At 41.9% G+C, this 15,444-nt stretch overlaps 1 protein-coding gene across 1 annotated transcript; it reads left to right on the top strand.

The window, feature by feature from the left end:
- The first annotated feature begins 940 nt into the window (after positions 1–940).
- FGF3 (fibroblast growth factor 3) lies at positions 941–7,406 on the top strand. Its single transcript, XM_062607234.1, has 3 exons — positions 941–1,670; positions 3,474–3,577; positions 6,515–7,406. The coding sequence occupies exons 1-3, from the start codon at positions 1,430–1,432 to the stop codon at positions 6,845–6,847; spliced, it is 678 nt and encodes a 225-aa protein (XP_062463218.1). The 5' UTR covers positions 941–1,429; the 3' UTR covers positions 6,848–7,406.
- The last annotated feature ends 8,038 nt before the right edge of the window (positions 7,407–15,444 follow it).

The following is a 15,444-nucleotide window of genomic DNA, read 5'->3' as shown; positions in this document are numbered from 1 at the left end:
CGATATAATCTCGTCCTTCTGCAATTCCTGTTAGGGAAAGGTTGTATCACTTAATTTTCCCACTAGTAAAAGCTTCTTGTTTAGTTTTAAAGTTGTGTAAGAAAATCCTCGTGTTCTACATAAAAATGTCTTTAAAAATATTTTATATCTTCAAGTTCATCCATTCAGGGGAAAAAAACAACAAAAAAAAACAACAAACAAACAAAAAAAAAAAACAAAAACAAACAAAAAAAAACAGCCCATCTCAGATTGATCAAGGTCAAACGCTTGAATTCTGACGTGCCTCACTTCAAAGGTGTATTTATGTGCCCTTCCAACACATTAATACTAATTATCTCCCAAACACTTCCCTAAAACTCCTACTGCCTTTTTCAGATGCAAATCTGATTAACGAGCCGCCTTTGAGCCTCATACACAGGGAACAGCTCAAATCCCGGAGCTGTTGTAACTTTTGCCTTCTTTTCTATTTATTCCTAGGCAGCTCCATCACCTTTGGAACTCGTAGGAACGGGTGTGAAGATACGCGGTAGCGGGGGCAGTTCTCCTAGAGCTAAGGAGTACCATAGTTAAGGAGAAGGATATGCTCCGGCTTCTTGCATATCATAAAGCTCCGGGTTTAGCGTTAATTTAAAAATGACTAAAAGACCCTAAAGAATGCGTATCTGTAACCACGAGCTGTTTGATTTACTAATAACTGTTTGCTTTCAACACGGGGGACAAAGTGAGGCGGGTGGAAGATGTTCACTCCGAGCATCATCCCACCGCCCCCCCCCCCAGCCTAACCGCGGCTGCCGCGGCGGTGCCCAACGGAGGTTCCGCGCCTCTCCTAGAGGCAGGAGCAGTAGCTAACACCAACCCCCTTCCCCCCCCCCCCCTCCTTGCGGGGTGTCGGGGCAATGCTGTGTAATTTTATCCACGCTGCGCTCTGGGAGTTCACACGAGAGCGGTACCTTTCGCCTCCTCTGCTTTGTATTAGTTGGTAGCAGATCAGGCTGTTGTTGCAGGAAGCTGCTTTTATTTCTATGCTCCGTCGATCAACTGTTTCCCCCGCAGTCTCTGCCGAAATTCAGCGGGTGTCACCCTCTTCTCTGTCTCCCCCTCCCTCCTCCTGCCTCTCTGTCTCTCCTGCATGCCGTCTGTCTAGCCAGAAACCCAAGGAGAAGGCTGATCATGGCAGCTCCATCTAATACAAACAGCTGGGACTCTTCGGTGGCCTTTGCTGATGTCTATTGATTTAAGTAAATCTGAGACAGATAAAAGGGGCAGGTCGGGGCCGATAAAATCTTACCAATGCTTCGCGGCTCGAAACAGTGTGTGCTCTGCAACTTCGGAGTGCTGCTAGCAAGACGGCTTTAATGGGACCCTTGGTGCCATTTGCTCCAAGCCTTCATCTCCCCGGCAGACTAAGCGCTGCTGCCACCATGCCACAATGGTTATAATTTGGATCTTGTTCCTGACTTTGTTGCAGGAGCCGTGGGCCCCGGGGAAGGCCACCGGTGCCCTCCCGAGCCACCCCCGGCAGTGCCGGGATGCGGGGGGCCGCGGCGGCGTCTACGAGCACCTCGGGGGAGCGCCCCGGCGAAGGAAGCTCTACTGTGCCACCAAGTACCACCTCCAGATCCACCCCAGCGGCAGGATCAACGGCACCCTGGAGAAAAACAGCGTCTACAGTGAGTACCGGCAACACCTTTCCCTATCCCGCATCCCCAGAAGGGGGGGGGTGTCTCTCCCTCGGACCAATTGCTGCGGCGGCGGGGGAGACAGTGCCGGACGGGGCGGTGGTGAAGCTGCTCCCGCCTCCCCTCCTGCCTGGGGCCGGAGCTGGACGTGCGGTTGCTCCGTCAGGGCTCCTCGGCGAGGGAGCTTGGGTACCCCCAGTGCCGGAGCTTTCTCGCCCTCCCCTCGCCGGGCTCAGCGAGATCCCGTCTCGGATCCGGGGGCTGGCGGGCTAGATGGGGCGCCCCTCTCTGCCCCTGTCTCGATCGTGGGGACCTGCCCTGCGGCGGTGGGGCTCAGAGCGGGATTCCTAAATCCCCCCCCCTTCCGATGGGGACCGGGACCCTACCCTGTTCATCCTGCCTGACCTATCACTTGTCCTCGCCCCTGTAGAGGATTCCCACGCTAGCCCTGCCCAAGCCCGGGCCGCTGGGAAGCCGGTGCCGTCCCCGACGGGCAGCAGACTGCCCTTGCCTCACGGGGAGCTTGAGCTTCCACGGGCTAAATCACATCTGTCCCCTTTGACATGTGCTGCGGATAGGCGGTAATTAAGATGAAACGGGATATGTGGGGAGTGAGGGAGTTTGTGCGAGGGCGGCAGGAGGGAGCGGAGCGGGATCAGCGGGGCCGCTGCCCCGGGGGAGCGCAGGGTACAGCCCGGCCCCGGCCCTGCCATCCCAGAAAGCTTAAATCCCGTCTGGTGATGGCACACAGAGATAAGGGAGACCTCAGGGATCTGTCTGAAGTCCATAAAGGAAAACCGCTATTTCCTAGAGAACCCCCCCTCATTATCAACGGCTGGAAGAGGCATCCTTCGGCAGCGATCCGGGACCTGATTCAAAACAGCTGTACCAAACCCACCCCACCCCAAACCCGCCCCAATTCTCCCAGGCCAGTAATCCAACTCTGCAGAGGGGACAGGCGTCGGCTTTGCAGTATCGCTGCCAATAGACAGCAACGGGTTTGAGCGCAGGGGGCACCTCTTGCCTTCAGACGCTCAGGGAAAGTCATTAAGGGGATTGAGAGTAGAACCTGAGCAAGCCAGCGAAAGAGCCCTGCATGTGTGACGCTGCATCTCCCAAGCCATTTGTGCCTCTGACAACATTGTTGCGCCTTTGGCTGGACATAAACGCTTTAGCTGATATTGCACCAGCCTCACCTGTGATGCTTTTCTTCCTCTCGAGACCCCATCTTTGACGGCCTGAAAATCTCCTTCCTTTTAATTTGGCTTGGACAGTCATAATGTCCTTGTCTGGAGGGCTATGTTGACCTCTTAAATGACAAGTTTCTTTCATGATTATATACCTGGCTCTAAAATGCAGCCAACTCACTCTGGTTTTCCCCCTGGAGACCTCAGCAAGGGCTTTGTCCTGTGATGGGCAGCTTTGTGACTGGTTACAATAAATCAAGAGCTCTTGTGTTAGTAAGAATTGAAGCGGATTTAAACTTTTATATACATACAGGATTAAGCGAACCTCTAGTTAAGTGTCAGATCTTTTTCATTTTTTAAAGAGTTCAATCTCAATCAGACATCTCAGGATTTATTGTCAAGCTTGTCTCAAGCAGTTCCCACATGTTGGTTTATACTGTTCCAAATAATAGTCTGGTTTAAGTCATGGTTGCACTGTGATCTTGATGTGAGGTAGTGAGAGCTGTGAAATCACACTCTGCAGGTAAGCAGATGTTCAAATGTATCTCAGAAAATTACATGTTATGGTGGAACAACAACATATCTCATAACTTTTTTCTGTTTCTAGGTATTCTTGAAATAACTGCTGTTGATGTTGGAATCGTTGCCATCAAGGGGTTGTTCTCTGGCAGATATCTGGCCATGAGCAAAAGGGGCAGACTTTATGCATCAGTAAGTTGTACTTAAGATTGATGTCTGCCTGTCACTTCCTATGGGCAGAAGGGGCTTAGTGGGGAGTAGTGATTTGTTATAAATAACCATTTAGAGAGAAAAGAGTAATGTTACAACCGATTTCTGTCTGGAATTCTGCAGATAACAAATTGGTATACTTTTTAGAGTGAAAAGAAGCTGTGTTCTTATTTTCTTTTTGCCTGTATTTGGTATGGATCTTGGGCACTAGCAGAGGATATACATGTTGGATCACAAACATCCGTAAGTAAATGAGCATCTCTTACAAGAAAACAGCCTACTGACAGGATTTTCTTTGCACAGAGCATTTGGCTGGGCAGTGAAAGTATTTACAGGTACTAAAAGGCAAGGCTATAGCAAGGAAAAGAAGTACGAGAAGCTGCAAGAAGATAAAGGTGAAAATAAACACCTTATTTTACTCCTTTGACCTATTTTTTTTTTGTCCTGGTCTTTGAGGTAAAATCTGAGCTTTGCTGATATTAGTGGGAGCCTTGCCTTTTCAGCCCAGCCAATATTTCACCTTAGTGAACAAAACACTTCAGCTTAGACTTCCTTGCGTTCAGGAATATACAAAGGCATATTTGTCAGTGTGTATACTACACACATTATCTACCTCCCTAAATTTCTTAAATTGTCTTTGATTGCATCCCTAGCAATCTTGTGATCTCCTACTGTCTAACAGCCATACTGCGCAGTTTCTCCAGGAATACCGTGGTATGGAAACATATTTGAGGAGGGTAAATATGGCTATGTAGAATTTGCTTCCTCCAACTAGTCCTTAGATAAGATTCTGTCAACTTAAACAGCATAATATATCCTCAAGCAATGCCAGCTTTTCCACATGAATGCCACCTTGGTAACACAGTCAACTCAGTTTCCTCATTTAATGTATTCATTCCTCATTTAATGTATTTTACTCCACCTTTTTAAGAATGATCAGATAGTGTTTACGACCCAACTTCTGTAATGTGTTTTATGTGGTGCACGTCACAAACAATTCCTGTAAAGGAAAATGCAGCTGAAGTGGCATGAGAACATACTAGCTCTGCTGTGCCAGAGCTAAAGCTGGCCACTTCTATGGTTCCAGTTAGTATTCTGATTAAAGTGGGCGTCTTTTTTGGTGGAGGTTGCTGCATTAGCTGAGAGCCAGTGTTGCCCAGAAGAAATTAGTGGGAAGGATGAATTTTCAAGTTCTTTCTCATCTTTCTTTCTTCTTGTTTTTCCTCCAAATGAATTAAACTTAAGTAAAACAAGACTAAAAAATTCTGAATAAAAATCTGCTTGCCTACAGCAGTATAGCCCAGAGAATCCTAGAATAGGATAGCCCAGAGAACCCTCATCTCCTAGACTTCCCTTTCTAGTGTGAGGAGCATCAAGCCATCCTGAAGTTTGTTCAGCTGTCATATGCCAAAGGATATCAGCCACAAAAGGTTTCTGAACAACTAAAAAAAGATAATTTTTGCTGTTCCAGCTCAGGTCTGTGAGAGACTGTTTCAGATTTGGGTTTCAGAGCTGCAGGGATAATCCAGGAAAACCTATTTCTCTCCAACTTTTTTTTTTTTTTTCTTTTTCCCCAGAAAAACAGTATTGGAATAACTCTGCTATTCCTTGGCTCACCAATTTTCCCATGTCAATAAAATGAATTTGTTGAGCCTCCAGAATTTGTTTGCATCCTTAGCAGATCTGTGATAATCCTTTAAGTTTATCCTCTGTGGTAAACCCTTGACAATCAGAACTGAGGCAGACAGCAGAACAAATCTACCTACATCTGGAGGTTGCGTGTGCTCCAGCACCACAGCATCTGAAACCCTTGTCCTTGTGAGGAAGGGTACTTCTGTTTTACAGCTGTGAAGCTGAGACATGTGGAGTCTTTTAAAACCTTATTAAATGCCTATTGGCATTCTGGTGACTGAATATCATTAAAGACATGTTGTTGGTGGAGCCTATGGCTTTTCAAGCCCCAGCTTGGCTACCTGTACCCATGTCCTCCGCAGAGGAGAAGTGAAATAAGAAAAGCTCAGTGAAGACCAGGGTACCAGTTCCCTTCTGCCTCAGGGCCTTACATGTTAGATATTGAAATTCTCATCACGCAGGTACAGCAAAGATGATTTTAGTTAAGAAAACATGTACAGTGTGGGAGGTCCTTTACTTGCTGTGTTCGTACTGCTCTCAGGGAGGAGGAAGGAGTCCTCATGCCAGGCTTTTGCACAGTTTTCTCTCAGCTGAGATGAAAAGGGGGAGATTTTGACAGCTCATGTAAAATGTGAGCACCCAGGATGGGTGCATATTCTCCCTCAGGGGTTGTGGTAAAGGAGCAGCCTAGCATTTCGGAGGAACACACTGGTGGGCAGGGTGTGCTTTTGTTTTGTCATGCTTAAGCAAACAAAGAAGCCTCATAAAGTTGCTTTTTTACTGCTCAAATATCCATAACAAACTGGGTGTAATAGACTACAGGTGTATCTAACTATTAATAGACCAATTGAAGAACCAGATTTTACATTAAACTGTAGGATTTTACCTTTTTAATAGATGGCAAAGGTTGATAGGCAGCACTGCAATCATTCGTTAGGTTAACAGGCATATTTAGATCAGTAAGCACAAAACCAACACATTTACAGCAGAACAATCAATCAGCAGAGTATTGATTCTTGTTGACACAACATTTTTTGTTTTCAATTTTTTTTTTTTGGTCTCTTTCTGTCTGTGATTCTGAGTATCCTCACAGTGCTTTGTTGCAAATCAGTCTCAGTGCTTCGCTTCTGCTTACCTTTCGTAGCACAAGAAGTCTCAGTTTTTCTCATCACATCAATTTTATCCTAAAATTGAATCTTGCTTAAGACTTCAGTCCAGTCTTCTGGAGTTAGAAGAGATCTGTTACTCATATGGCCCTTCTTAAATTTTGTCATGTTTTCTTTACAGGAAAATTATAATGCAGAGTGTGAATTTGTGGAGAGGATCCATGAATTGGGTTACAATACTTACGCATCCCGTCTCTACCGAACTGTACCTAACAGAGCAGGCACTAAGCGCAAAGCCAGTGCAGAGAGACTCTGGTATGTCTCAATCAACGGGAAAGGACGACCTAGAAGGGGCTTTAAAACTCGCAGAACACAGAAGTCCTCTCTCTTTCTGCCCAGAGTATTAGATAACAAAGACCATGAGATGGTCCGACTGTTCCACGCAAACGTGAAGTATCGAGAGAGTCTCCTGAAGCCCCCATACAGGAACCAGCGAAGAAGGAGAGGACACTGATGGGGATGGAGGAATCCTCTATGGGGCTGGAAGTGACTGAGAGTCTTCAAAACACTACTAAAAACCTAACAGCTATGATTTTATGAAAAGCATTAACACAGACAGGTTTTATGAACTGTATATTTGACAGTCACATCACTTACTTTAGCTATTGTAGAATTATTATCTGTGGTAAAAGAGACATGAGATAAACTAAGGCACGTTCAAATGTATATTAGTTGGATGCAATAATTTTGTCAATGACTTTCACATTTTCTTTTCTAAAAAAAAAAATCCAACAAAACTATTTTCATTACTAGTATTTTCATTCTAACTTTCCAGAGGGTATTATCTTAGTGACCCTGTCCTCCTAGAGCATATGGATGTTTCACACTTAACAATTTTGTGTCCACAGAGAGGATATATCACTTTCATGGCTGTTTTAGCAGTTCCTCAAGAAAGGCTACATTCTTATTTTTATGGAATACAGGAGTTAGAAAACTGGTTTATTTTTTAACATACATATATTTAGTTTATGACCAGCTGGTATCATAGAATCACAGACTGGTTTGTGTTGGAAGAGATGACCTTAAAGCTCATGCAGTTCCATCCCCCTGCCATGGGCAGGGACACCTTCCACTAGACCAGGTTGCTCCAAGTCTCCCCAGCCTGGCCTTGAACACTGCCAGGAATGAGGCAGCCACAGCTTCTCTGGGCAACCTGTGCCAGTGCCTCACCACCCTCACAGGGAAGAGTTTCTGCCTAAGATCTCATCTCAACCTCCTCTCTGTCAGGTTAAAGCCATTACCCGCCTTGTCTTGTTCTTACAGGCCCTTGTCACAAGTCCTCCTCCAGCTTTCTTGTAGCCCACCTTTAGCCTCTAGAAGGTATAGGTATCAATTACACTGTCCAAGAAAAGTAAAATTGTAAGCTACTTCAAGCATTTCAATAGAGCTACACATTACTAGATTACTCTTGAATTTGTTTAACTAAAAACACAGGACACCTTACCTTGTCATTCAATAAATGAATGTTGGTAGAGTTGCATTTGCATTGACCAAGCTTTAGCAATATGTATACCTCTTAACTGTCTGATGAATCTTCTCCTAAAATAGGACCCAAATAGGATGTGGAAGCTGAATTTGTGGTATGGACTGAACTTGTGGTATAGGAAAATTCCACATTGGGGATGAGACTTCTTACCAAGTACTTTTGCTTAGCTAAGTTTTCCACAGGAAGTCCTAGTTCTAGGTTAAATATGTTCCAACTTTTTGGGGGTCAAAATAACAGTCTCATTGGGCATGCAAAAATTGTAGTGACACTGATTTAAGGTGACTGCTCTGTTCTATTTTCGTTTCTTTTCCAATGCTTGTTATTTTCACCAGTCCTAAACTGAAACCTACAAATCCAGATAGGAGGTAATGATCTTGCATTTTGGTTCAATCCATATAAAATTGTGTTTCTATACATTTTTCTACTCCAGTTCTGGAAGCTGACTTTTACAAAGTTGAAGGGATTCCACATCACAAGTTTTATTTTGAGGAAGAGTTTAAGCTTTAAAAATGTCTCTTGACGTCAATGGAGATGATAGAGTAACACAAAGATTTAGATGTGCTTGAGAAGCACAAATAATGGACATTTCAATGAGATTTGGCCTTGTGCTCTTCACTTCCTGGAGTCAGAACTTGATCCAGCACTGCTGGAGAAAAGAGAGGCTGCACTGAAATAGAAATTCAATCTGAATTTAACTAAAGGTCTGTAAGTTAAATACAACATTATGAAGAATCAGACAGTAGCAAATCCCATTCCTGGTCATATTGACACAAAGGTCTTCCTGTGAGCTACCTATTGAATAATAGTATGATCATTTAAAACTAGGTAGTGTAAATCTTCCATCACTAAGGAGGGAATTCTGTGAGAGAGAGACATAAAATGGGTCCATAGAATGAGTTTACTAAGCCTAGTAGCTACAGGTTTAGCACTGCTTATATCCTTACAAAGCTAAAACCAGAAAGGTATCTTTATACCAAAAAGTATGCACCTTTGTATGCTTTTTGTAATACTCTAACAAAGAAGAAAACTCTGTTTGAATAAGAAAGTCAAAAGTCTTTGATCTCTGCTTTTCTTTATACCTAAATAATGTAAAAAGACACTTAAATGATGTACATTAAGCAATGCAATAATAACGCACCCAGACTAGACCTAGGTTTAAAACAGGGTGCTTAAAACCATAAACCACATTCCCAAATTGTCTTGTTTTTGTAAAATAACCAAAAATTGCGATGGGATGCATCTCCCCACAAGTAATCAGGCAGTATAGTATCATGTCAGGAGCCACTGATAAAGCTGTGCAAAGAAGAAATAGAAGGACTGAAAAAAAAACAGAAAAAATCAAGTTTTCCGTTTTGTTTACTCACCTGTGAACCATACAAGGTCCAAACTACTGCAGAAGTCAAGCTAACTTTTGGAAAGTTGATTGTATTAGTGAAGAAAGTGAAGTTCTGCACCTTGGGCATCAGGGGTGTTTTGGGGACCCATTTGTTGACAATGCCAGCTACCTTATCTCAACTCCAGATTTCCTTTTTGGCAACTGAGGCGGCTGAACTATTTGACTGGGTGGGAAATCCTGCGTGGCTCCTCAAGCTTCAAGAACAAAATGCAAAGCAAAGAAAGTGCCAGTAATCTCAACTGGCAGGGGAAAATCACCTCTAGCTAAAGACAGCTGTTTTCTCCCCATGTCTGATTTCTGGGCCATTTTTATTTTGGCCACTTTCAAATCTACTTCACCTCAACTTGTAAGAAAACCAAGATCCATTATGAGCTTTCTCTCCCCTAAAAACTGTTGTAAAGCTAATGACTGATGTCTGCATCAGGTCTTTTGGACACCTGATGTCTGCAAAAAGTGAACTCCTGTTTCCCATGGCACAAGGATGACATCTTCATGCCAACTCCAAGTACATTTCATATCAAATAAACATTCAGTCTTCACTCTTAGCTTCTCTCAAGGGCAAGTGCTTGTGCTGACTGTATCCCCGTTTTTTCTCTGTTTTTATGTGATTTTCCTCTTATTCTTTTCATGTGATTTTCCTCTTATTCTTTTCATAGAATCATAGAATCACAGACTGGTTTGGGTTAGAAGGGAGCTTCAAAGCTCATCAAGTCAAACCCCCCCCCTGCAACAAGCAGGGACATCTTTAGATCATGTTCAGGACCACATCCAGCCTGGCTTTAAATGTTTTCAGGGATGGTATTTTTCTCCTTCTCCTCTTCTTTTGTGGTCAGTCAATCTACCTGCCATAATGCAACAGAAGGTAATTGCTGTAGGTAATACAGGAATATAATTCATTACAAAACACTTCCTTACTCCTGTATCTATTTTGAGCTGCATTGCATATTTGTTGTAGGAGTATTGTTTTAACCACGCTTTCCCATAGGAAACTGTGATGAAGTTTAGCCTAACACATGAACTAGATCCTTATTTCAGTTTCAGTTTTCATCCCAACAGAGTCTAAAATGCTTACACTGAAAAAAAGGAGGAGGGAGACAAAAGAAAAGAGCATTAACTGATTGGATGTGATGGCATTTTAACTACAGTAGGTAAGTGATGATTTTCACATCAACCTAAAACAATTTTACTGACATTCCTGGCATTTTTCTTTGCTCAGCCCCATTGCAGAAATTCAAAGGAGATGGTTTGGGGATATGTCTTTTTTTTTTAATTTATCTTTTAAGAAATGTTAATATTCTTTCTGAAATACTTTTCATTACACACATTTGTTACTTAATAAACTTTTAGCAACCTTGAATTCCACAGTTCCCAGTTACCGGCAGGCTGAAATCCTACTCATGATAATTATCTTAGTTGTATCTTTTATCGCAAATTATTTATTTGGACCAGAAGCTTACCTTACCAGAGGCAGTAGATTTGAGTTACTGTTACTTTCTCCTTGGATTATAAAATAAAGCTATATCTTCTCTTTTAAAAGTTTTTTAAGTGACTTTATACTTTTCCATTATCAGACTGGGCAGTTTTCATTCCTTTGCTTCCCAGCAGAATACATCCAGCTTGATCCACGACTTAGTGATTTATTTCTGAAACAGAGGGGGTTTTAGTTCATTCAATCCCTGCTTCAGCTCATAATAGCTCTTATATTCCAAGCTGTTCAAAAGTTCATGTAAAATCTTCTGGTCTTTGGTGATTATGTTAGCACTTTGGTGGTTTTCTGTTCATAAATATCAAGAGTTGTGCATGAAGTATAAATGTCAAATAGCTAAGTTACAAAACGTGATGTTTCCCAATTTACTTACATGTTTTCTTCCACTTTCTCAGCATGGATTTTCCCTCTCTTCGAGGTTCACTACTCTGTCCTGAGATTCTATTTTAGTAATTTTGTGGTATTTCTGATTTTTTGTTTCATTAATTGCTATAGGTCTGACGCTCATTTCCACAAGCCCTGCTACCATCACCCTTCTCTTCAACAAGAGTAGTAGTGCACTGTATTTATATTTGGAAACTGCTTCACACTTACACCTGCAGCATTTAGAAGAGAGATTGGTGACATTTCTTGAGGTAATTTATTTAATTACAAAGAATGTATAAAATCTCTTTTCCTCAGTCACCACAAGCATGAAATAATGCTAGAGGGGTTGTTTTTTTTTCATACTTTTTATAGCAGTACCCAGCCCCAAACCCTCCCTCTTTTGAGGCTTTTTGTGAACTCTTGGATTTCCTGCTTTACTTCCTGATGCTTCCTCTTTCTTCTCTGCTTTTCTTTGCAGATGTACAACCCTTTGCGAAACAATAGGCAAAGAAATCCTTTTGATCGCATGTGCCTTTGCTTTGGGTGGTTGTGTGGACCTGGTTTGGGAATGGGGGTGATATTAGTTCAACTATTCAGCTGACAAGGCTTAACTGTTTCTTATAATTGTCTAAGTCAAGAATGTGGTTACTCCCCTAGCTTTCAGAAGGTTTAGTCCCATCCAGAATAGTTCAGGCTGAAAAAAAATCTAGACCACAAAGCTGATATTCCTCATCAAAAACTTGGTTCCAGCCTTATTGGTAAATATGAGCTTGGAGGAGCAGACAAGTAAATATATTTGAAGTTGTAGCCAGGCAGGGCAATGTGAGGCATCACAAAGCAATGAAATTGTAAAGTCTCTTTGAATTACAGCAGAAACTTTTCCCCTGAGCACCCTGCCACTGCTGTGCGCTGACATCCAGAATCTCCCTCTCAGACCTAAACAGTAACCTCGTCAAATAAAGCTGTTAATGATGATGTGAAAACTTTGAATCTTAGTGCTTATTTGTATTAGATAAAAAGCACAAGCTTATTCATATTTATATGTACATGTATTGCACCATCATATAGAATTGTCCTCAGGAAAATATGTACAATCAGTTGTACTAAAAATGAGGAGTCCCTTTTTGGCCTCAGAAACTGAGGGAAAGTACTAAAAAAGAGTGGTCTAAAGCATAATGCTCCAAAAACGTAGTAAGACAAATTAAGCCAAGCCTTTCTAATTTTAGTCATTATGAAATTACTGAATGCTATATACATAAAGCAAATACAATTCCATCTTTGCTCAAAGCAAATAAGATTCTACATATTTTTCTACTCCTGAAATTGGATGTTCCAGTTTTAATTACCAGGAATGTGCTGAAGGCCTTGTAAAAAGAAGCATTCAATTAGGATTATGTGTTGTTTATGTGCAGAATTGTTTTCTAAGAACCAAACATTTTCAAGGTGATCAGGATTGCCCCCTTGCCAAAACACCCTGATAGGAGCTGCTGTGGTCTGTCTTATTAAAACAATAATCTGTGTACAGAAGGACCTTCCTGACAGCTCTTCTTCTCTCCTTTTAGAATGCAAACTATTTTTATTGGTGATAAATATAACATCTTTCTACTTTTGCCAGTAAAATGCCCAAACAAACAAACAAGTGAAAGCAACATCTGGTGTGAAAAAATACATTAACTTCCACTAATTCAAACACTAACTCTATTTGTTAGAATATCCTTTATTATATCAATCATTCGCCTAATGTAAGCTACATCTGATATGATTTACAAATGACTTTGCAAAAAAGATACTAATGTCGGAGTTCAGGCTTCGATCTTTGGACACAGGGGAGGGATGCTAACATGTCAAAAAACAGACACTGCAAAGAGTGTCTGCTGATGAGCCAGGTCCTGACAGGTATAACTGCATCTTCTAGAGCTTGAGTAGTGGATGTGAGATGTTTTTGGTTGTTTCTGGTCTCCTCAGCATGCCATCACAACTCTACAGGTCTTCAGGGACTGAAGAATTATTTTATTTTCTTTGTTCTTGTGATAGCATTTTAAAAACTGATCATGGATTCCTAGTTGTTTCTATGGCCTTTTTTCCAAACAGTGAGTTCCTTGATTTGTCCACAAGTGTGGAGAGGAGCAATGTGAGGGATGTTCCCTCCTTTGCAGTTGTTTTTCATGTTCTTCACTTGCTGGTGTATCAGCCAAGAAGGTGCCTCTAACAGGAAATGGATGCTCTCACCTACGTCTGTGTTGTGAACACAACCCTAAGAGACAAACTGATCTAGGGAAAGAAACATTTCCAGCTGCAAACATTGCTGTACACATATTGTGGCTATTTAAGTGACAGGAAAAAGAAGTGACCAGCTTCTAAAAAATATCTGAAAATATTGCACTAATAAAAGCAGACACCAGACACATAAGTAATTAGGTGTGAAAATATTTATTTAAATTTGACATATTTCTCTCCAATTTGAAGCCAACCTTCATTCTTGTTACTATATTCAGGGGATCTATTTTCCAGAATATACAACAAAGAATTCACTTTGTTGGAGTGATTTGAACCAATTTGTACCATAAAGTTCAGCTTTTCAGCTCTCATCACTTTGTCTCCAGCTGTCCTGGTTTAAGTGCAGTCAGTAACCCACGCAGCCCACTTGCTCACTCCCCACCTTTCTCCCCCCACCCCCACTCCCGGAGGGGTAGCGAGGAGAATTGAAAGAGTGTAACTCCCACGGGTTGAGATAAGAACAGTCCAGTAACTAAGGTATAACACAAATCACTGCTGCTACCACCAATAATAATAATGATAAGGGAAATAACAAGGGAAGAGAATACGATACCACCCGTCAATATGCAGCCCAACCAAGCAGTGAACCAGCCCTTCTGGGTAACTCTCAGTTACATCCTGAGCATGACATGCTGTGGTATGGAATACCTCTTTGGCTAGTTTGGGTCAGGTGTCCTGTCTCTGCTTCCTCCCGGCTTCCCCTCCTCCCTGGCAGAGCATGAGACACACAAAGTCCTTGGTCAGACTAAACATTTGAGCAGTCACTAAAAACATCGGTGTTACCAGTGCTGTTCCCAGGCCAAAAGTCAAAAACACAGCGCTGCACCAGCTATTAAGAAGGAGAAAAACTGACTGCTACTGCTGAACCCAGGACACCAGCACAGTCCACTTCCCACCACAGGTGGTAAGACTTATTCTGTTACTCCTAGTGGACTTAAATAATTTTCCACCTGATGTTGCAACATTTTAAATTTTAAACAAGATTTTGGAGTACTTTGAGCTTTTCATACATGAGAGCAGTAAGCAGGTCAGGGGGACATTTGAACAGAAGTTACATTTTGTAAGCAGAAGATGCCTTGCTTTTTGTATGTACAGCTCCTCAGATGAGAAGGACATGATGTTGAGAAGGTTTATTTCAGCAACGTGTATTAACAGAGGGAGGAAAAAAGTGAGGATATGTCTAAAACTCTAGGGAAATTTAGGAAGCTTGTAATCTTCTGAGAACTAAACAATATAATAAAACTGAGTAGCTTGAATAAGGTAATAGTTCTTTAGTTTACCTACCTGCTCTCTCTTCTGTTAATGAATTCTTCCTTCTTGGATTTTCAGAGGTAAAATATATTGAACCAATTGATTTATTTTCCCTTTCTTAAGCTATCTTAAATAGTCCTTTGAAGTCTGCAGTGGTGCTCAAGTTCTAATGTCTCCTGTTTCTTTTCGGAAGATTTGAAGGATTTGGGAAGGTGAACAAGCAGATCTATAATTAAAGAACAGTTGATGGTAACTGTCCTCCTTTGTCAGCATTCTTGGGCCACCTCCAAATTTAGAAGGTTAAAGAGAACTGTCCCATTTTAATCCTGCAATTGTTTAGATGCCACTATTGCATAGCAGAGGAGAGGCCTTTCTGAAATCTAGGGTATGTCCCCTTACTGACCACAAAAACAAACTCCTGGTCTTCACTTTGTGTATTAAAGAAAATACTGTGCTTTCCTACAGTTACAATCTTGAATACTGTAGTATCTTTATTGCAGTTTGAAATATTTAGATTTGAAGAACAGTGATTTGCCTTTGGGGAAAATTTAGAGACATTCTGAGGCTAATGCAAAAGCCTGAAGGATCCAGCCCTGGTGGGATCTCTTTGGGGTGGGATCCCTGGTGGGAAATCTCTTTGGCACCAGCTGTTTGATTTTGCAGATTTTTTGTCCTGGAGCAAAGAAAGCCACATCTGACAGTTTCAAATATCACAAGTTCTCACACTAAGATGTTGTTAAATGGAATGCCTTTTTCATTTGGAAAAAAACTTTTTGGGAATTACTCCAT

This window comes from Pezoporus occidentalis, unplaced genomic scaffold (assembly GCF_034315485.1).
Source record: "Pezoporus occidentalis ecotype Australia unplaced genomic scaffold, CSIRO_AGI_Poc_V1 ctg121, whole genome shotgun sequence".
Taxonomy (NCBI): Eukaryota; Metazoa; Chordata; class Aves; order Psittaciformes; family Psittacidae; genus Pezoporus; species Pezoporus occidentalis.
Note: the sequence above shows the minus strand (reverse complement) of the source record. Positions and strands in the feature narration are given on the sequence as shown.